The 21,784-nt window shown below is 50.1% G+C and overlaps 1 protein-coding gene across 1 annotated transcript in view; it reads left to right on the top strand.

The window, feature by feature from the left end:
* ASTN2 (astrotactin 2) overlaps positions 1-21,784 on the top strand; it is a gene marked incomplete at both ends in the record, with an annotated part of 326,465 nt that overhangs the window by 130,137 nt on the left and 174,544 nt on the right. Inside the window, 4 exons of the mRNA XM_084219630.1 lie at positions 1,914-2,081; positions 11,194-11,278; positions 11,412-11,486; positions 11,898-12,035. Of these exons, the coding sequence (XP_084075756.1) occupies positions 1,914-2,081; positions 11,194-11,278; positions 11,412-11,486; positions 11,898-12,035 (466 nt within the window). The remainder of the gene's footprint in view (positions 1-1,913; positions 2,082-11,193; positions 11,279-11,411; positions 11,487-11,897; positions 12,036-21,784) is intronic.

Here is a 21,784-nt window from a genome sequence, read left to right as displayed (position 1 = left end):
AGTCCTTGGGTGCAGAGGGAGTTGTCTGTAGCTGAGTCTCAAAACAACCAGACGTGCTTCCCAAGCCTTGCTCTTTATTAGGGAGCTGCAGAAATCAGGAGGAAAACAAAATTGACAGGTTACTACTTAGACACCTACATGTAAATAGTAAACACTCCCAAAGGGTGCAGGATGCATTTCTGTTTGGGAAGAGAAACCAGCAATTGTTGTTATTGGTATGTAAGGCTATCTTTAAAAATTCATTGAAAAGAATAATTAGAGCTAAAACCACGTGGCTCTAAGAAACTTCTTTTTGCTCAGCATTTCTCTGCTTTGCAGTGTGCTGGGGGGTTTACCCAGTGATTTACTGCTGCCTTGTGTCTGATTGAGATGTATCCTGCAGCCTTGGTGGGGCAGCTCCTGCCTTGCTGTGTCTCCAGAGCTGCTGGATTCTGATGTCTAGTTCTCATTTGCTTGAGCAGTCAGTAGCTTGGCAGCCTCCGTTGGCTTTGAGTGTAGACATGTGTCTGTGAATATGTTTATGGTATATAAACACCCTGAGTGTCAAAGACCTACGTTTATGGGAAATTAGGGCTTGGATTTGGATGGTGCTGAGATCTTGGGATGCCCGAAAATGAGGTCACTCACTGGGATGCTTGACTCGAGGCTCTGCTTGTTTTATCCTTTGCATGGCTAATGTGGTGAGGATGAGGGTGAGGAGGGCTCCCTCTTGCTAAGCATCAGGGATCCTCTTCAAAAGGAGATCCAGAGTTTGTGTTCAGGCAGGTTCATGTGGGGTGGCTGCTGCTGCAGGCTTGTTGTCCTGCTTTTTTAATCTTTTGGCTTTCATCAGAGTAAGGTGGTGCTTCAAAGAATGGTGTCCTAGTCCTTTACTAAGGGCCATAAGCCTTACAGTTTCATGATAACAGGCCCTGGATCTGTAGACTTGCTATCCCTGGGTAATCTCGGAGAAGGATTTCAATCTTCAGACATTTCACCCACATTGCAAGTCCTCAGACTTAGTGGAAAGGTGGCTGTGGGCTCCTGCACTACCTGGCAGTTCCCCTTGCCCACTCCTCCTTACAGGTTTCTTCTCCTCTCTTTTTAGAGGCTTTTACCATGGTAAGTTTTGCAAAACACCACTTAATGGCAGAGGTTTTTTGGCTCCTCTCTGATCTGTGCAGCACTGTTATGGAGGCAGTCTTATAATCAATGTAATTGAAGATCAGAGTTAATGAGGACCTCTGTGCCTGCAAAATCCCCCAAGCAATGCTGGGCCTCAGATGTTAGATAAGGAAATGATTGGGCTGAACTGAAAATCTATTTGGCTAATTAGATGATGCATATTCCCAGATGCCAGTGGGGAAAAATACATTTCGCAAAATAAAGAAGCATAAGATTTTGTAAGAAAATATTTTTGGCAGGAATTCACTTCTAACTCGGAGGAGGGAGAGGGTGGGGGAGTGTCTGGTATGGGATAACTCACACTAGAAGTTGTGTGTTGGGCCAATCCACTCACCTTCAACAAAAGGTGAACAGGCCCTGCTGCTGCTGCTGCCCATCTGTGCCCTGAGCTCCAGGACAGCTCCTCCCTGAGCTGGGGCAGTGATGCTCTGATTACAGATCAGAATAATTACACTGGTCCTCATTTCTGCAGAGACCTGGGAATCAGATCCCAGTAGTGCAAGGGTAGGGAAGTGTCTGGGCAGGGAAGCTGCTGGTCCATTTGCTGGAGCACTTTGCTCTGGAGAGGAATGGTCAAATGAAGCTCTTTGGGAGCAGCTGTCAGTGAACTTATTATTATTTTACAGATCTTGTCATCACAGCAGCTCCTGAAGAGTGCAGTGCTCTGATGCTGGGCCATGATGCACATGTGGGGTTTTTCTTTCAGATTTCCACGCTCACCTAACACATTTTTCCCCCGTTCCCCACAGGCAGCAGCTTCGTTGTGAGTGAGGGGAGCTACTTGGACATCTCTGACTGGCTTAACCCAGCCAAGCTGTCCCTGTACTATCAGATCAATGCCACGTCCCCCTGGGTGAGGGACCTGTGTGGACAGAGGACCACTGATGCCTGTGAGCAGCTGTGTGACCAAGACACAGGTAAGGGAGGCTGGAGGGGAATGAAAACCTTGGAAAGCTCAGAGGTGTGAGGGAGAAGGTCTGTCACTGGGTGTTTTGATGGCTCACCTCTGCTCTAGCCCAGTGGTGGGCATGGGGAACTGAGAGGTGCTAGCAGGGTCACAAAGTGGTGACCCCTATCAGCAAAATGTGAAGAAGATGGGCACAAGATGGGGATTTGAAATGGTGGATCTACCAGACCTCTGGTGTGACAGCTGCAGGCACATGGAGTTTTTCTGCTTCTAAGCTGGGTTGTTCTACTGTCCAGTCTGGAAAAGCAACTCATGAATTTACCCCATCTCCATCCCTTTTCTTCTCTGGCCATTTTCACTGCAGAGCACCACAATTCCCATTAGTGCCTGCTCCTGCCTGGTGGTTACCTAGGTTGGATCTGTCCTCCAGCCCTTCCTGGTGGAGTTGTGAACTCTGCCACCCTTCCTCATCTCTGGATGAGGGCTCTGCTGAGTGTGTTCTGCTGGTGTGCAGGGCCTGCCTGTGGAGCAGCAGCCAGCCCTGCTGGGACCCAGGTGTGGGGCTGGGCAAAGGACAAGTGTCACCTTGCCTTCTGTCTGTATTGGATGACACATGGGAGTGCTGCAGCCTGCAGTGAGCCAAGAACACAGAGCACAGCAAACCACACTGGGTGACAGGACCTTGCACGAGAGGGGGGCCTGGGGACTGTGCTGGGGTTTTGGGTCACCAGTGGCTCATCAGCCTTGGGTTGGATGCCTTCTTGGTGGTGTGGAGACAATTGTCCCTGGTGGTCCTGGTTTGCTGAGTGTTGTTTGAAGACCACCCAAACCCCATCTCCTTGGGTAGGGGTGTCATCCCACCTTAGTGCCAGCTCTCCATGTGAGCTGCTACCCCCTCAGCCATGAGCCTCTTCACTTGATGTGTGTATAAGATTCATGGCTGCAGGTAAGGATGTTGGTTCTGCCAGAGGGTTTAAAGGATGGCTCACTGTGGAGAAGGCTTTTCCTAAGCCTCCAAAAACCCCTGACTGTCATTAATGCATGGATTAAAACAAGAAATCCTTCAGAGTCATGAACACCTCATGGGGTGGTGGGGGTGACCCTGTTCTCATCCCTCCCTGCTCAGCTGAGATGCAAATACTGAACTTTGTCTTGACCAGGAAAATTAGTTTGTAAGACCATCTTCTCTTCTTAGTATTCCTCTTCCTCAAGGCTTGTCTGCATGGAGGCACTGGCAGGGCAGGCATGGCTGCAGCAGGAGGGTGATGCTGCATGAATTCCCTGTGTGGACAGCCCTGGGCACCACCTAAAGCCCCAAGGAGGGCAGGGAGGTGCCAACAGCCACGCTGACAGATGGAGGTGGTGCAGGAGGAGGCTCTTCTCATCCAGATGTCACAGAGCAAGAGGATTTTTGTTTCAGGCATTGGCAAAACGCAGCCACCTCAGTGGGAGAGGGGAGATGCATTCAGCTGTCCCCTGGTCCAGAGGAGGAGAGAAACAACACGGGGAGAGCGTATGGAGCCAGACCACGAGTGCCCTGTTGGAAGAGCCCCGTGGCTCCCCTGGCCAGCCCCATCCTTGGCAGTGAGCAGGGCTGGCTGATCCTGCTGTGGCCTCGGTGGTGAGGAGCTGCTGCTCTGCCATGCCAGCCCAGCTGCTGCTCCTGCTGTGAGCCCGGCTCCAGAGCAGCTTGTCACTCCTGCTGGATGCCCCACGCTTGAGCAGGATGTGTCAGATCTCGTTTGCAGGGAAGGGAGAGATGCTCATTATCCCGGGAGTTGTGCCGGAGCTGAACCTCGGCAGCTGCTCTGCGTTCCCAGCCCTGGTGCCCATGGTCCCTGCCTGCCCACGGTGAGGGCAGAGCAGCCTGCATCTCAGCCTTCAGGTCCCTCTCCTGATATCTGTCCATGGGCTTCTTCCCCCTCTCTCCAACCTGGCAGTGTGCACATGGATAAACCAGAATTTTTTTCTCCTGTTTCTGCCAGTTGGATCTGCATGGATCGGGCAGGACTGGCTGATGGTGCTGCTGACCTTCATAGCCCAAATCTAAAACTCCCTGAAGAGGCCCAAACTTCACAAGAACTGAAATTAGGCCTTTGGAAGTGCTTGCTCAACCCTGTACCCCAGGACATAACCCTGTGCACCATGTCTGTCCATCACCATTGACCAGCCTTTAACTGGTGAGAAGTTTCCCCACCAGGCTGAGGCAGACTGTAACCCCATGATACACTGCATGTACTTTCAGATTTATTTTTATTAATGTCGTTCTATTTTTAAGGGTGATTTATTTTTATCACCACGAGAGAGGAAGGCCTGTGGTTTTATGGCAGCACATAAATCCTGTCTGGATTTCAACCTTTTCAGGTCAGGGATTTTATCCTCTCTGTGAGCATCCCAAGCGATGGGTGACAGGGATTCCCCTGTCCTCTGCCTTCTCAGGCTGGACAGAGCATCCATGAGAAGGATGGACTGAAGTTTGTTCTCTCTGGAGGCTGAAAGCCTTCAAAGTTGCCCCTGTAAAGAGCAGCACTTAAGTCCTCCAGCACATTTATGACTAATGTGCCTTCAGCCATGGCAGTGTGGATCCAGCCTTGTCCCAAGCTCCCTTGGGTGTGGACAGACCTCTGTGGGCAGGACCTATCCTTGGTGGCAGTGCCATGGGCTCCTGGAGCACCTTTGCACAGAGAGCCCCAGGTCACAGGTGCTCTCTCTGGTGACACTCAAGCTCTTTGGGTTGGAGTTTGGGGTGGGATTTGTCTGCAAAATGTATTGACTGGTGACCCTGGGCACTCAGTACTCCTTCAGTGTGAAGAATAATTCCCAGTGAAAACAGAGGCTCTGAAACACTCGGAAATGCCAAAATCCACTTTGTTGCCTGACCTTAATTTGCCTTCCCTTGCGTCTCTGTCGTGTGACTCACTCTGTAATTAAATGATTGCTGCCCCCCCTGACAAATTTGAAACCTGTGTTGTGAAGCCCCAGCTCATCAGAGCTTTTCAGAGGGAGCACTGACATCTGCACATGAGCAAAATGTCATCTCCCTCATCCCTCCTGCCTTGGAACAGCCAAGCTGGTTGGTCTGACTGCAGATGCAGAGACAAATGGACATGCTGAGATGTGACACAGTGACCACGTCCAGCTGCCACATCAGATGGGACAGGGACGTCTCTGGGGCAGGATGTGCTCCTTGGCTGGGGATGTTCAGCCAAAATCCCCCATCCTCCTGGCAGGTGGTGTTTGAGACCAGAACAGGGAGGGTTTGTTGTCTTGTGGGACTGGCTGTCAGCTCTCCTCACTCTCTGTATTTTGAAGAGATGTGGGAGCACTGCCGGTGCTGCTGCTCGTGCCACGCACTGGGATACCCCTGGGTAAAATCCAGGAGTGCCTGCTGCCTCGCTGGCCTCCCTCACCAGCCTCCACGAGAGCATCCCTTTCCAGCAGCATATGCAAATCCTGATTTGTGAGCACAATTACCTGCTTTGTATGCACAAAACCAATTCACTTGCACATTCTGTGGGCATTGCTGAAGAGACCTGCTGGAGAATCAGTCCCTCAGGGCCAAATGCTGGAAGAAACAGCCTCTGATTTTGTGCTGTCAGGCTTGCTGGAGCAGTGGCATAAATGAGATGGATAGCTACCTTGATTAGCAGGTGCAAATGTGTTGAATTTTTTTCCCCCCATCTATAAATCAGGCTTTTCTTCATCAAAATTCTCTCATTGCATCCACAATTGGTAGCCCCTCCCTCCCCAAAGCAAGAGCTTGAAAGAACCAGATGAAATGTAGTAGCAAAGGTTCTTTTCTGGAAATTGGCAGGAGGAGATAAAAAAAAAAAGGGGTTTCCATCATCATCCAAATAGGCCAGTTTGTCACCAGAGCCACAGATGGTGCTGTTGTCTGGGTAGGACAGGGGTGTGTTGTGGCAGGAGGCAGATGAAAGTCATTTTACACACAGCTATTTTTTTAAGCACAACCTGTTAAGGGGATTTGGAGGTTGCAGAGCTGAGCATGTAAATCAGGAGATGACCAACCTTGGCGAGGGTGTATTTGTGTTTATGGAAACAGCCACCCCGTCCTATAGTTGAATTTAATACCATGCAGGCTCTGTGCACATCAAGTCATGTTTGTTTGTTCTTGTGCTCTTCTGCTGTTTTCACTGTTGGAGGATCCTGGTGCCTTTATTGACTCAGACTTTTATAGGACGAGGTTCTGTCTCTCTAAGGTATGGAGTTTAATAACTTGGTCAAAACCCATGTAATATCCCATTCCTTTTCCTGTGGTGGCACAGCTTGCCTCGTGCACCAAGCAGGGCAGGAGGCAGTTAACTCCCAAGCTAATTTAGCTCCAGGCTGAAGTGTTATACATAAACAGCAATCAAAACTCGTGCCTGCCAGGGGCCGAGTTAAGGTTATCTCTGCTGTCTTTGCACTCTCATTTTCTGCCATTAGAGTGTTTAATCCTGCAGCTGCTAATGTTCTTGTAATGGCATTTTCTGTGCTTGTCTAAAGAGCACAGGGAGGAGGGAAGAGGGATGGGTTTTGCTGTACGGTGCTGCTCCTGACCTGGGCCTGACTGGGCCATCACACCAGTGCTGCAGGGGCTTCTCACCCCTCCATGGCCAGCTCTGGGGCAGTGCCCAGCCCAGAAGGTGACAGCTGTGGCACACAAGCCACCCTCAGCACCTCTCTGCTTCCTGGCATCGGCTCATGTGTTCCTTGGAGGTGTGGTGTAGGAGCTGAGCAGATGATAATGAGAATTAAATCTGTGCAGAGCTTAAACTCAGGCACAGTCCTTGGAGGTTAAGCTTGCACTTAGGTGCTGTGATGGATGAGGGTGAGGAGGGTGACTTGCAGCAGGGGTAGAGGAGGGATAACTGTCAAATTCACTCCAGGTTTTCCTTCCATGTTCTGTGCCAGGCCAGCAGGGCAGGAGCCACTCTCTTTGGTTCCTAGAGTTCTAAACTTCTTCTGGCAAAGCTGCATTTCTCATGGATGAGAATGAATGGATTCTCATGGATTCTCATGGATGAGGATGAAGCAGAGGCTCATTTCTCTGGAAAGTGCCATCCCTGGCCAGCAGGTGCCAGGGGTAGAAGAGGAGCTTTCCAGGGAGTTTTACTGGGAGACTGGGAATGTGGTGCTGCAGCTCTGAGGCTCAGTGGCACTGAGGATGCTCTGCTGGGAGTGTGTGTGTCCAGAGAGGAGTGGACACAAAAGCTGTGCCTGAGCTCTGTATCCCTTTGGGTGGCAGAGGCAGCCCTGAAACAGGTGTGAGTGTGTTTGTGCAATGCTCACACAGCTGGGAAGGTGTGTGTTTGTAGCCCCAGAGCCTCTGGGATCAGGCTGCCACCCCAGCTGGGCTCTGGACTTGTCCCCTGTGCAGCTGGGGCACAGCCCTGGCACTGCAGGGCACTCCTCCAGGACAAGGGTCAGTTCCTGGTAAGCACTGGAGGTGCTGCCAGGAGAGAATCACAGACACAGCAGTGCCAAGAGAAGGCTGACAAGCAACAGCTTTGCTCCACCACTGCCAGAACTCCTCCAGCTCCTTCAATGAAAGTGCCAGTGCCAGCACAGAGCAGCTTCCCTGGGAGCTCAGGGACTCTGGGAGCCTCCATTCCTGCTGTGCACTGGGTGGTGGATTAGGGGGATTCTTGCAGCATTATCACCACGGATCACTCTCTCCATCATGAGGCTAACAGGCTTACCCTGGCTCATCCTGCAGCCCTGCTCTCTGCTCCCAGGCTCTGTGGGGATGGGCAGGGAGGGGATGGGTGCAGGGTGAGACCCCATTCCCCATGCCAGCAGAAGCAGCAGCACAGCGTGGAGAGTGCAGTGAAGGAATACTTCAGCAATTTCCAGCTTTTCTATTAAAAAGAGAGCTAAACCCTCCACCTGTTTAATAACACACTGAAAATCCAATATTGGACCTCCAGAGCTGGGCACTGGGACCTGCCCTCATTTATACTGAGTGAGCAGTGATCCTTCCTTTGGCTGTAACAGCTGAGTGATTGCCATGGATTAGCCAGCCTGGCTTGTGCCTTCTGAATCCAAAGGCAGAGGAAGGACCATGCATGCCAGGGGCAGGGTGGTGGCAGTGGGAGCAGGATTCTTGTCCTGGGGGTTGGTAGATCCTGATTCATTTGAGCTCCTGCAGCAGCTGAATGCTGCACAGAGGCGTGTGCAGGACCTGTGGAAATTGCATCCAGCTCCAGGTGCACTTACTTGTCAAACTTGGTTACTTTGGTTGACTTTGGCTGCAGGCTCAGCTTGAATCCTAACTCAGCTGCAGCAGGGCTGAGTGGATAACTATGTCCATCTTGGATGCAGTTGCTTTGAACAAAGACTCTTTAGTTTGGCCTTTTGATGGTTTGATTTATTTTAGCAGCATATTGAAAAGCATACACTGAAGAGGGCTTAGAGATATGGGAGCCCTGTTCCCCCCACTCCAGGCACTTTATCAGGTGTTTCTCATTCCATGGGGAATCAGCATCCTCCCTGGCTCAGCATTGTCTCTGGGAAGGATGGGGACAGGCTGAAAATAGCAGAGTAGTTTGGGGGGCCAGAGGAATGCTGTTGGGGAGAGGTCAAAAGCTCCTGAGGACCTGCAAAAGCACAGCAGGTCCTGCTGAAATATTTTGGAAGCCCCACTTATTGTCAGTTCGTGGTTCTTGATAGAGGAATAGATCCTAAAGCATCTGACCCGAGGTGATGGAGTCCTCTGTGTTCCAGCAGACTGCAGCACTCAGCTGATCCCGTGCTGGGAGCTGTCCTATCCAATTTCCAAAACCCTGCCAAAGGGGTGTAGATCTCCCTGGGAAACCTGTGGAAAGCTGATCCCCACTCTCTCCTGCCCGGGCTCTCCTCCCCAGCTGGTGGCACCACTTGCCCTCTCACTTACTGAAATAAACCTCCCAATAAACCTCCCAATAAAGTCTTGAGCACCGGCTGTAGCTGCTGAACCTCCAGGATTGGAGTCGATAAAATCAATATTTCCCCTGGTTGATAGAGTTCCTCCTTCTGATGCCAAACTGATGGAGCAGTAAACAAGCCAGCAGGCAAAATAAACCCTCCTGCACCATGGCAAGGGGGTTCCCCACCCAGCACCCCCAGCCACAGATACGGGGGGAAGAGTTTGGGCCATGGGATGCTGATCTCTGCCGGTGTTTTTTCTCTTCTTGCTCTAATTTCTGTGGCAGGAGCCAAGAGTGAGCCGGTGCCCCAAGACTCCCAGCTCTGCTTCGCAAGCACTTTGAGATGTCTCTCATTTGCAGAGCACATATTTGTTATGTAATAAGCGCCAGGAATTAATGATCCACAGCACGGCTGGGGAAACTTGCGTACTAAGCACCCAAGGAAAAAATAACTTTTCTTTTTTTAAAATCACTGATGGAGCCATTAGGACCTGTGTTTTCCTGCACTGAGACCGCCCCAGCCCCCAGGCAGGGCAGAGCTGAGCGGGGCCAAGCACTGCCATCTCTCTCCCAACTCTTTCCCTTTGGAGCAGCAATGTTCCTGCCGCTCCTGTTATGAATCATGAGGTTAGCAGCTTTTGACAGATCATAAATCAGTGCTTCCAAGTCGCTAGGACAAATCCCAGGACATTTAATCTTTAATATTAGACGCGTTTGAGGCAGTGAATATTTCATGAAGGTGCTGTTGCATTTTAGCACATCATTAGCCGTCTCTTTTTTCCCCCCACTCTTTCCTTTTTCTGCTGCCTCTCCCTTCCCAGGCGTCTCTTCCTCAAAAATCTCAGTGGTTGAATCCCCATCTCACTCCCTCCTGACAATAAAGCTCTTTACTGTAATCCTTGTGAGGCATTTTAAGGACTTGCTTAAGGAGGAGCACGCAGGTAGCTGCCACTCTGCTTTGCCCCTGTGAGGGGGGTCCCCACCTCCCCAGCATCCTCCCCAGATCCTCACCTCAGCAGTGTTTACAGCTCAGCTTTGCTGCACTGTCAGGCACGATGGGGAGAGGAGGGGAGGGGAGGGGAGGGTGGGGGGGAACACTGGCAGCAGCTTGTAGCAGAAACTCCACGTGCAAATCCAATTAATCTTTTGATTTTGCTGTTTCTTGCTCCGGGTTATGTATTTCTACCAAACACTGAATCAATTTGGGCCAAGTGTGGTCGGGTTTCTGGTGTGGGAAATGTCTTCTCCTGCTGTCAGAGAGCAGAGGGGAGCAGGGCTGAGAGCCCCTGCACTGTGGGATGGGGACACAGCATGGGAACTGTCTGGGGAGGGTGAAATTGGGGAATTCTGCACGTTTCAGTGGGAGTTGTGGCTGCAGGAGACTCTGCTCTCTTGTTCTGGTGCCAGATGGCAGAGCAGAGTTGGGAAGGCGATGTGGGATGGGTTTGTGGTGCCCACCTTGGGCATTGCACAGGGTGGACCCTGGAAGGTCAAGATCCCTGCTGAGGAGTGAACCCCTGGCTGCAGGACTGCACAGGAACTCTGGCTAAGGACAGACCTTCTGCATCATGAACCCCCATCCCCAGCTACTGTGGGTGCTGCACCATGTAATCCCCTCTCTGAGAATAACTACGACAGTGGATATTTTTGCCCCCAGTGAGGGGAGGGAATGATGCATCTGACTCCATCTTATCAGAAGGCTAATTAATGCCTTTATTTACTATATTATTCTATACTATATTACACTATATTGCATTATATCTAAACTGAATCTGCCAAGCACTCAGCTCTGCACACACCTGCAGAGCATCTCATGACTGTCACCCGACAGTCCCAACACACACCTGGCCCTGACAGACCAAGGAAACAAAACACCATCACTGTGGGTAAACAATCTCCATCTTCCATTCTACTTTGGCACAAACAGGCACAGCAAATGAGATAAGAATTGTTTCCTTACTCTGAGGTTCAGAGAGTGTGAAACCCAGAAATATTCTTGGGAAGGATCGTGCCTTGCTTTTCTCTGGGTAGAGAAATGTGGCGACAAGCCATGGGTTTCTTACAGCTCTCCACATCTCCTTCTCCACACCTCCTGGGGGCTTCTGGAGTCCAAAGTGGGACCAGAGACGGGCAGCAGGGGAGGAGGGTCTGCCTCTGCAGTCACTGCCATGCCCCTGGGCCAGAGCCATCTCATGCTTGCCCGCTCTGTCCTAGGAGAGTGCAGCTGCCACGAAGGGTACGCGCCGGACCCCGTCCATCGGCACCTGTGCGTGCGCAGCGACTGGGGACACAGCGAGGGGTGAGTGGGGACACCGGGCTGGGGGGCTGCCCTGGCTCCCCTGGTGGTGAGGAGCCCAGTTCTCCTCGCCCTGGGTGATCACTGTGCCCAGCCCAGTGATGTGCTCAGCTGCTTTTGCCCTCTCTCCTGCCAGGCCCTGGCCCTACACGACGCTGGAGCGGGGATATGACTTGGTCACGGGAGAGCAGGCGCCAGAGAAGATACTCAGGTGAGTCAGAGGAGGGTTCAGCTGGGGCATTTGGAAGGGACAGCCACGAGGACATCCCAGTGGGTGCAACATTTGGTCAATCCCATCTCGTTCTTGTGCTGGTGGCGGGACAAGTGTCATTTGTCTGTGACAGACCTGAAAGATTTGTCCATATTTGGCAGGCAAAGAAGGGTTCCCCTCTTGCCTATTCAGCAAATGTGAGGACAGCATGTACAGAAACTCCTCCTGGAACAAAAAGAAGATTTTTCCCGTCCCAACGTTCTCCTGTCACATCTCAAGTTATTCCTCTCCCTGGTGGCTTTCAGGACGAGACCAAATCACTGACTCATCTCATGGTGCCACCACTGCTCTGCCTTCCACCATTCCCTGTGGACACTCTGCTCCTGTGTGACATGTTTGTCCTTTCTCCAGGTCCACCTACAGTTTGGGTCAAGGGCTGTGGCTGCCAGTCAGTAAGAGCTTTGTGGTGCCCCCTGTGGAGCTCTCCATCAATCCCCTTGCCAGCTGCAAGACAGATGTTCTGGTGACTGAAGATCCAGCAGATGTCAGGTAGGAAGCAGATTTCTCGTTTTCTTCATGCTTGAGTGCCTACACTGCTCTTTAAATTGTTATTGAGGATGCAGTAATTTCTGTGATGATAGGTTTGATTAATTTCCTTCCAATAAGAAATATGATGTGATTGCTCTCCAGGCTCTTTGGGCTGATGGGTCTAGGCCAGGCCTAAATGTGTAACTCTGAAATCTGCCTGTACAGGCAGGTGAATTGGTAGGAACCTGTGGCAAGGCAATTTGAGAGTGGCTTAAATGTAATGTTAGATTGCAGTGCTTAAATGGATGCATTTACTGGGATGGAGGGGCTGTCATCTTTCTGAAACTCATACTTATATCACATCCACCTGGCACTGGTATCTGCTGGGATGCTCATGAAGGGTGAAAGGCCATGTTGCTCATCCAATAATTACAACATTAGAGGGGTTATTTTTCCTTTTTGGAGTTCAGTGAATGCCTAGACATTTTGCTGATCACCTTGGTGGTGGTTATCCTCTTTGGTCTGGTTTACAAGGGTTTAACTGTAAATTATAAGGGTTTAATTCTGAAGGCACTTAGTGTGTATTCCCCTCTCTCCCAGTAAATTAAGATTGAGCATGTGACTGCTGGGTGCCAGGGAGACACCGTGTTCCCTCCCTCCCTCCTTCCCTCCCTCCCTTCCTTCTTGCTGCTTTCTCCTGTGGACTCCAGACATAATTTCCTGACTTGAAAATCCTTGCTTGTATTATGAATCATCTCCCTGGGCACCAGCAGGATCCTCGTGTCCCCCAGCCCCTCCTGTCTTGTCTTTCCCCAAAGTGATGAGGAATGGATTTCCATTCTTCTCTCCCATCATCTCGGCAGGGCTGTAGTTGAAGTAAGTGCCTACAAAAGCTGTGGCAGAGCCAGCACTGGCATCCAAGGTGTCCTCACTTCCAAGTGTGTGTGTTTTTGTTGCTAATTAGTGCTTGTTCCCTTTCCTGTGAAAAGAGACAGTGGTACATATCCATCACAGTTTGGCTCTTGTGGGGCCATTGCTTTTCTTGTCTGCAACAACTTCTGCTTTTCATTGGAGAAAGGAAGGGGTTTATGCTAACATTTTCCAAGCCAAAGTGCCAAGAGAACATTATTTATTTCTTTCCTCCTCACATCTTCATTAAAAGTGCCTCAGTGAAGGTAGAGGCTCAGAAGCTTGTTTTCTGCTCCAGTGCAATAATTGTCTCTGGGCACTGCTCCTTGTGGAAAAGTCTCTGTTGGGATGGATGAGTGCCAGGCAGGAGGAGGGGAGCTTTTGGCACAAAGCTGTTGTCTGCTCCCCTCATAAATGGAACCTGAACTGAGAACTCCAGGTATAAATATTGGAGTGGCTCAGGTAGAATACGGGAGGTGTGAGTTCATGGCACTTGTATCTTACACACGGGAGTTGCTGAATTATTAAAACTTTAATAAACGCAATAATAAATATTTGATGTTGAATTATGGAAGGTTTCACAGATACAGTGAGAAGTGAAAAGCAATCTATTATTTCTACATTAGAACTGAAACACTTCTCCAACGAGCAGCTGCAAACTCTGGATCCTCAGCACCCCAGGGTGGGTGGAACCCTCTTCTGAGGTTCTTGGGCGCTTTCATGCAATGAGAAAGGTGCCTTCAGAGCTGCTTATCTTGCAGCCTCTTTGCTTTATCTCTGGACTGACTCAAGGAGCTTCTCAGGGGAGAAGTTTTGGTGGTTCAGATGTTCAGGTGGTGATCCAGCATGTCAGGTGATCCAAGGTGTAGGTGTTTAAGCACGGCCATCCTTCCCTCTGCCTGGAGGGGTTTCCTGGCTTTGGCACTGTGGCAGCACTGCTGTCCCTCCATGCTGGGAGCTCCTGCAGGTGGATCACTGAATCATTTGGGTTGGAAAAGACCTCAAGGATTGAATCCAGCCTGTGACCAATCCCCACCTTGTCACCCAGACCAGTGCACAGAGTGCCAAACTCAGTTACTTTTTGAATACTTCCAGGGATGGGAATCCCACCACCTCCCTGGGCAGCTCCTTCCAATGCCTAACAACCCTTTTCAAATGAAGAAACTTCCTGAACCTGCAGTGCTTGGGCTTTAATACAGCCCCATCTCCATGCCAGGGGCAGACCCTGGGCTGTGTTCCTCCAGCTGCAGCACAGCTGTGCCCCGTTTGCTGTCCTGTGTCACTGTGATGGTGGCTCAGGGCTGTGTTCCTCCTGTGTCTGTAATAACGAGCGTGCTGCATTCCTGCAGACCTTTCATTAGTCTGACACCTTTGGCTCTGGGGTCACTTGTCTTGAAGAGTTTAATGGAGGGAAATGGCAGAAAGCCTGCTTTGGAGAAAACAAGTGATGAAGTCTTTACAACTCAGCGGGTTAAAGGTTCAAATGTGGTCTTGTGTTTTTATGAAGATGTTTGAGATGCAGAGGGACAGGTGGGGCTTGGCCTTTCAGCAGCTCTCTGGGGAAATGCTGACTCCAATGCTGTTCTCTGTGTGTTTCACGGCTGGGCAGTGAAACAAGCTGTGCTTTGGTGGATGGGAATGAAGGGCCCAAACCGTCCCCTGCTGCAGCCAAGTCATTAGAGAAACTTCCAGCAAACAGGAGCCAACAGGCTTTGTGCAGACATCCCCCTCAGGATGCTCCAGGGGCTTTGGGGGACAGGACACAGCAGTGTGCAAAACTTGGTGCTGGAGGTTTTAGGGCTGTGCGTCATAAATTAGGAATGAGAGTGCTTAGAGTTAATGAAACTTGCATATATAATTTATCAGTGACCATATTGAGCATCCCTTCCTCAACCCCAGAGTCTGATCCTCTGCACAAGGATGGCATCAGTCACAGCCTGGGACTGTGACAGCCACGCTCACGATGACATCTTTGCTCAGATGAGCTTGGCCAGCAGTGCTGCAGGGCTCTCCCTGCAGGGCTCCCAGGCTGGGCAGTCCCGGCAGCACATCTCCTGCCAGGACAAGAAATACATCCCAGTCCCACCTTGTCTTGCTTGTTTTCATGACCTCTCTTTGTTTCCCTTCCCATCTCTTTCTCTTACCTGTATTTCTCCCATATCCTGGTGTTAAACACAATAGTCTATAAAATTTTGTTAAACAAACTACTGTTAGGTGTTCAGTCCTTCTGCTGGCCTTCCCTGCACACCTTGCCATTTCTGTTTGGGCCATTGGAAGGTACAGCTTGTCCTGTGGGTCAGGAATTGCTGTCATTGTGGCTGTGTATGGGAAGGACCCACAGCCCACAGGTCCTGCTGCCCCAGCACCGAGCATCCCTGCAGGGATAATGAAAGCATTCCTGCAAGGGATAATAAAAGTATCCCTGTAGGGGATAATAAAAACATCTCTGCAGGGGATAATGAAAGCATCCCTTGGGGCACACAGAGCTGTGGGGGACCAAGAGCAGGGCACAAGCAGACACCCAGTGTCACGGTTCAGTGTGCCACCCGCTCTGCAGAAAAGTTGATAATTTCTGTTGAGCAGCTCTAAATCAGAGGCACGAGCCTCAGCTGCTGCCTGACATGACATACAGCTCTATCGTTATGGCAACCATAGAAACAAATAAAAGCCTTGCCTTTGCTTGACAAGCCTTTGAGATGTCCTGATGGAGAGACAAGTGTTCAGCAGCAGAATGAATTCTCTTGAACTCGCTGTCGATTTATCTTCGTTTTGCTCCCAAGTGTGCCCCTTTGCTCTCTGAATTCTTTGCCAAAGTACAATCAACTGGATTTTTTATTTCTACTTTTCCCTTATTTGTTTGTTATTTTTATTTTCAATTCTCTCAGAGGAAGAACACTCTGCTCCCCCTCTCTGTGCCCTCATGAGTCCCATCTTCTGTCAAGGATGGGAATAAGGTTTTTTCTCCCTTCGCCAGCTCAGCCATGCTATACTCTTGCAGCCTCGCTGCTGCCCCAGCCTTACAGGCATTTTGACTGATATTTTGAAGGGGTTTTGCAGTGATTTGGGCACTTGTGATTTTGCAAGTCAGTGGTGATCACTGTGGTGTGAGGCTCCCTGGGAGTGGAGGAGGATGAAAAATGAAGTGGATGAGAAAGGCAAAGGGTATCTGCAGAGTGTGGAAACAGCTTTGCTGTTCCTGCTGTTTGCAGCAGCAAAACTCATCTGTCTGTGCCTTAACCTCCTTGCTCCTGCAGGAGCACAGATGAATGGGTGCAGCTGCAGGTGAGCATCCCTCAAGGTCAGGAGGTCCATGTGGGATGGGATGTGGGATGCAGGCAGAGGGTACCCTGCCAGCTCTTCTTGCCATTTGTGCAGGGGATGACATGGGAAGTAATTTTTTTCCCCTTCTTTTCTTTCTGCTGCCCCCCTGGAGCAGAACAGGCTGTGATTTCGGGGTGCTCAGTGCCATGGGGACCCTAGCCCAGGAGGCTGGGGAAGAGGAGAAGCCCCTTTTCCAGGCTGTTCCTGAGCAGGGGTCCATGGCTTTCCTGCAGAGCCTCCTGCTCCGTTGGGGCCAATAAAAAGGTGTGAGTGGCAGTCAGTGGCCATGATGAATGGACAGCTTTGCATGATGGAGCAAATTGATCATTGCATCAGCAGGCACAACGTACTCATTTCTGCAGAGAGGGCAATTCATTACTGTGCACATCACAGAGACACCCTCATCCCCACAGATAACATCCCTGGGCTCTGGCCTGCTCTTCCCACCACCCCAAGACACTGTTGTCTTTCAGAAAGTGGTGGAGAAGCATTTTTTGGTGTTTAACACCAGCATAGAGGCATCCTTTGGCCTCACCCTCTGGAGAGCAGGGACAGATGCTTTACAGAGAGGCAGCCATCAGCCCCTGCCCTGCAGCTGTCAGCTGAGCTTCGTCCTGGCTGCTTACCAGGATTTTTCCTCCTCCCTGCCTCCCACTGTGATTTATGAGAGCAGGTTAGAAGAGTCAGGTACGTCTCACTTGGCCACGGGGTGACTAAATGGAGATGTAATCTTGCAGCAGCCACTGAGGGGTGTGAGCAGCAAAAGAAGAGAATTAGGGGAGTGGTGTGATGGGGATAGAGGGGAATCTCCCCTCCCCAAAAAAATGGAGCTGAAATCACCCAGGAAAGATCTAGGGTAGGTCAGAATTGAAATGTGGATCAGCCCAGCATCTCTGGGACAGTGCAGGAATTTTACTGCCCTCGAGCTGTCTCTTCCTGGTCCATCAGCCCTTGGCATCCTTCATCCCCAGAATCCAGGGAACATTTCAGCCTTCCCTCAGACCAGGCTTTTAGTAACTCCTGCTGCAATAATGCTGAGCTTCACTCTCTGTGCTCTGCTGTGTGAACTCACTGCATTTTTGAGGTCTTAATGCTGTGCCGTAAAACTGCACAGAGAATGATCAAACCTCTTAGGGACAGGGGATGTAAATTTGAGCCTGGCTCGTGGGCAAATCCTTCACAGGGAGCACCAGCTACAAGTTGGCAGCTGAGTGATTGCAGTTCCTCTCGTCCATGGTGCTGCAGAGCCCAGGAGGGAAAAAAAACCCCAGCAAGTGAACAGATTTTGTTTATATGTTTATTGAGACAATTAAAAATACCCCACACTTGCCAAATCTGCAAATGCTGTCTCACACCCAGAATGATTCCCTTTGATGTCTCTGGGATCCCCTGCCACAGAGTAGGGTTTGGCACTGGGCTCTGTAGCTTCTCCACATTCTCCATATGGATCTGCTGTTGTAGCTGTGTCCATCCATCCGTCTGTGTGGGATTTTTGGGGAGCAGGATCCTGCCAGGGCTGAGACAAGCCCTGGTACTGAGGGTTTGGAGGGGGAGGCTGGGCTCTAACACGCTGTGAATGCTTAGCAAAAAGGGTGATGCAAGGTAGCAAACTCAGACCTTGGCTTCCTGTGTTGAAAGGTGTTTTTCCCTCCCTGTTTGATGTTGTTATTTGTTTTTATGTCGCTGCCTTTGCTTTCTGTTAACCAGCGGCTGGAGTGTGCTTTGTAGCTGCCTGTTCAAAGCACAGCCCCTTGGCCTCTCTCTTTATACAGCCTCTCTGTACTATTTTTCCTGAATTTTTTACAATTTTTTACCCCTATTTGAGTTTTATTACCTTTGCTTTTGTTTGCATTTCCTGCCTGAGAAAGAGACTAGAAGGTTTGCAGGAGGAAGGACCAGGCAGCTCCTACCCTGGCCCAGACAGGATGCTGGGATGATGCCTGGGTGGGGCAGTGACCCTGGGAAATGCCTTTTCTTCAGCTATTTCTTAACACAACTCAGTAGAAAGAACTGACACTATCCAAAAACCAGTTCTGATGAGATTTCAGTTGCCTAAAATTTGCCTGATGTGGACGGGATCTACTCCCTTTCCTGTTCTTATTTCCTGTAACGATTGCTGGATCACTTCAAAGGACAAAACTAATAAAATTCAGTGGAGCCAAAATGTTCCTGGGAGTGTGCCAGCAACCTGTGACAGGCTCCACAGCCAGGGAGGAAAAACCACCTCTGTGGAGACGACAGGAATGGAGATGGACACAAGCAGGGCAGCTTTGTCCTTCTTTTAGGGCGCTGCAGGAAGGTGCTGTCCCTGGCAGGCTTGGAAAGGGCTCTTGGAAAGGGCTGGGAGCTCAGGGAGAGTCCCAGACTCCCTTTTTCCTGGTAAAGCCAGGATATGCTGCACCATGGAAGAGAGACCTCCAGGTTGATTTTTATGGGGATTTATTAATTGCTAAAGGAAAAAAGTGTTTGCAGGTGCTGCTGCAGAGGAGTATGGTCTCACTGTGGAGGGATGAGGGACGGCAGCTCAGGCCAAGGGGCAAAGCTCCCGTTTGATTTTCACCCCAGGGCTGGGCACAGCCAGTGACCCAGCACGGCTGTGCTCCCTGAAGACAAGTGAAGTTAATGAGTTTCAGCTCCTGCTCCTGGGCAGCAGAGCCAGGGTGATGTTTCCACTCCTCACTGCAGTGCCCTGCTGCTCTGGCTGCTGCCCTCCAGGGATTTTCTCCACTCCAGGATGTCACCCTGCCTCTTGGGGTGATTTATTAGGAAAAAATGCCCTTTGTGGCTTTAGTGCAGCACTTTGCAGGCAGCTCAGAGTAACTTTGCAGTGCTGCTCCTTCTCATTCCATATTTTCCAGGTGCAGGAGAGAGGCTCTGCAGACCCTCCCTGACCCTCTCACTTCCAGGCAAAGGAGCAAAATCAGCTCAAAATGAGTTTAGAAGCAACGAGAAGTTCAATTCATGGCTTACAGGCAATTCCAGTGTTGCACAGGGCAGGAATGGTGTGTCCTGTGTGGCTTTGCCCACTGGCTCACAAAACCTTTTCATGCTTTGTCAAAGCTGGATCAGGCTGAAAATCCACTGCCCTTTGCCTCCACTCTGCACAGATTTTGTATCATTCCCCTTTTGGTCTGTGTATTTGGTCTCCTTTCCTGATTTAGATGTTTTGAGTTCTTGTCAGGGCTTTTTCTAGTCTCCCCAAAGTGGGTTGCTGACTGCAGAGCCAAAAGCAAAACCTTCCTTGACTTTTTCCTGCTGCACATGTTTCAGTCCCGGCAGTCTGGGTGGTGGTGATGTTTTCCTGGGCACGAAACTTAACTGTGTTAAGCAAAATATTGTTTTCAGGGACTAAATCAAAGAGCAGTGCAAAGCTGGAGAGGTTTGGAAGGAGGGCTGGGGAGTGAGCGGGGGGAAAATAACATCAAGAAAATTAGGTGAAGCCTTGCAAAAAAATAATCCCATCTTGGGAATTGCCCTGCTTTCACTGCCTGAAGAATTACTGTGCCATAATCAATTCAGCTCTTGATGTTTCCTGCGGTGTTTTTGATATTATGAGATGCTATTGACTGCAACCAAGTGCCTTTTATCAAAAGTTTAGATGGGTGCAGTTGGGGACCCACTGCCACAGGCTGTGCCACGCTCAGGGCTGGACTCCAGCAGTGGTGATCTGAGGGCAGGCTGGGCTGGCAGTGCTGGGAAGGAGGGATGGGGATGGAGTAACCTGGGCAGTGCCTGTTTCACCTCCAGCACAGGGAACAGAGGGGGCTCATATGGAGCAGCCTGCAGTGGATGAAGAGCCCCCAGTTGCACTGGGACACTGTGGGATTTTTGGGATTCCCCAGATGGAGGAGGAAGGAAGGAATCTGACTCCATGTTCTTAGAAGGATAATTTTTTTTTTTTTTTTTATGCTCTATTATATTAAAGAATACTACACTAAACTGTACTAAAGAATAGAGGAAGCATACAGACAGAAGCTAAAAGATAATAATGAAAACTTGTGACTCCTTCCAGAGTCCTGACACAGCTTGGCCCTGATTGGTCATTAAGTAAAAACAATTCACATGAAACCAATGAAACAATGACCAGCTGGTAAACAATGTCCAAACCACATTCCAAAGCAGCAAAACACAGGAGAAGCAATCAGATAATTATTGTTTTCCTTTTTCTCTGAGGCTTCTCAGCTTCCCAGGTGAAGAAATCCTAGTGAAGGGATCTTTCAGAAAATATGACAGTGACACGTTCAGGAGTGCTGGCTCAGCAGCTGGATGAGTTTTGGGGGAGAACCCACCCCTGCCTCCTGCAAACAGGATGTCTGGGCAGTGCACTGCAGAGTTCATCCCAGGTGCCACAGGGCTGCGTAGCTGCATGCAGACTGATATTTCACTCTGTATGTAAGGCAGCTCTGTCTGTCCCGGGCTGGGGAGTGTCCCCTGCTGCTGTCCTGTCCCCTGTCACTGCCTGCCACATCCACCCCAGCTGCCACAGGGCTCTCTCCCATCAGCAGCTCGTGGGGAGCTGTGCAGAACCCAGCAGCACACAATTAAACCCCAGCTAATACTCCCCTGCTTCTGCCCAGGGCTTAGAGTGACACAAATGAAGCAGCTGGGCATTAAGGCAGGATGCTGTGTAAATATGCACTGAGCTTTTGCAGGAGAAGTCTCTTCATTATCTTCAGTCCCTATTTTTAATCCTTTTTTTTTTTTTTTTTAAATCAGTGTGTATCAAACACAGACTGGAGGTGTTAGTTCTGACTGTGGGTGCTCTGGGTTTGGACTGTGGGTTATCTAGGGCCATAGTTGAGGAGTTTTAAAAGAGTTTTGATAAAGCTGTGATTGGATATATAAATGGCTCATCAGCTGATGGAATCACAGAAGCACAGAATGGTTTGGGCTGGAAGGAACCTCAAAGATCATCTTGTGCAACCCCCCTGCCCAGGGTGGCTCACACTCCCCACTCCTGCATGTCCCTGAGGGAAGGGAGAGCCTCCTGCCTGAGTGCTGGGAGCTGGGTCCAAGGGGAGGGAGCACTCCTGGGCTTGTGTTGATTCACCTCAGTACCAGATCAGGGAGCTAAAATGGCTTTTTTGGGGGTAAAAGCCATAATTTTTGCCTGAACACATCTAATAAGTAATACAGATAGAGGAATAGCCTTGACAATGTTGTTGACCTGAAGGGCTTTTCATGGCATCTCACTGGGAGCTCAGGGAGGAATACAGGATCCCTTCTTCCTGGTAAAACTGGGGTATGCATCACAGGCAATTCATTAGAAATGGAAACCTCCTCTTGTTATAGAATCATAAAATACCAGCTTGGAAGTGGACCCCAAGGAATTATTGAAGCTTGTTTTATATAAAGGGGAAAAAAAAGGAGCTTTTAGTATGGAAAACTTCACTGCAGTAAAAATAGCACCTGGCTTGCTTAAAAAAGCACAAGTGGGCAGCAGATGGACTTGGAAGCAGCAGGGGTGGCTGGGTGGGGGGATACCACCTGTAATTGGGGAGCAGAAATGCAAATCTGCTGCTTTCCAGGGTGGAAAACAA

The sequence above is a fragment of the Fringilla coelebs genome (assembly GCF_963513975.1).
Source record: "Fringilla coelebs genome assembly, chromosome: 21".
Taxonomy (NCBI): Eukaryota; Metazoa; Chordata; class Aves; order Passeriformes; family Fringillidae; genus Fringilla; species Fringilla coelebs.
This window is presented reverse-complemented; position numbering and strand designations above follow the sequence as displayed.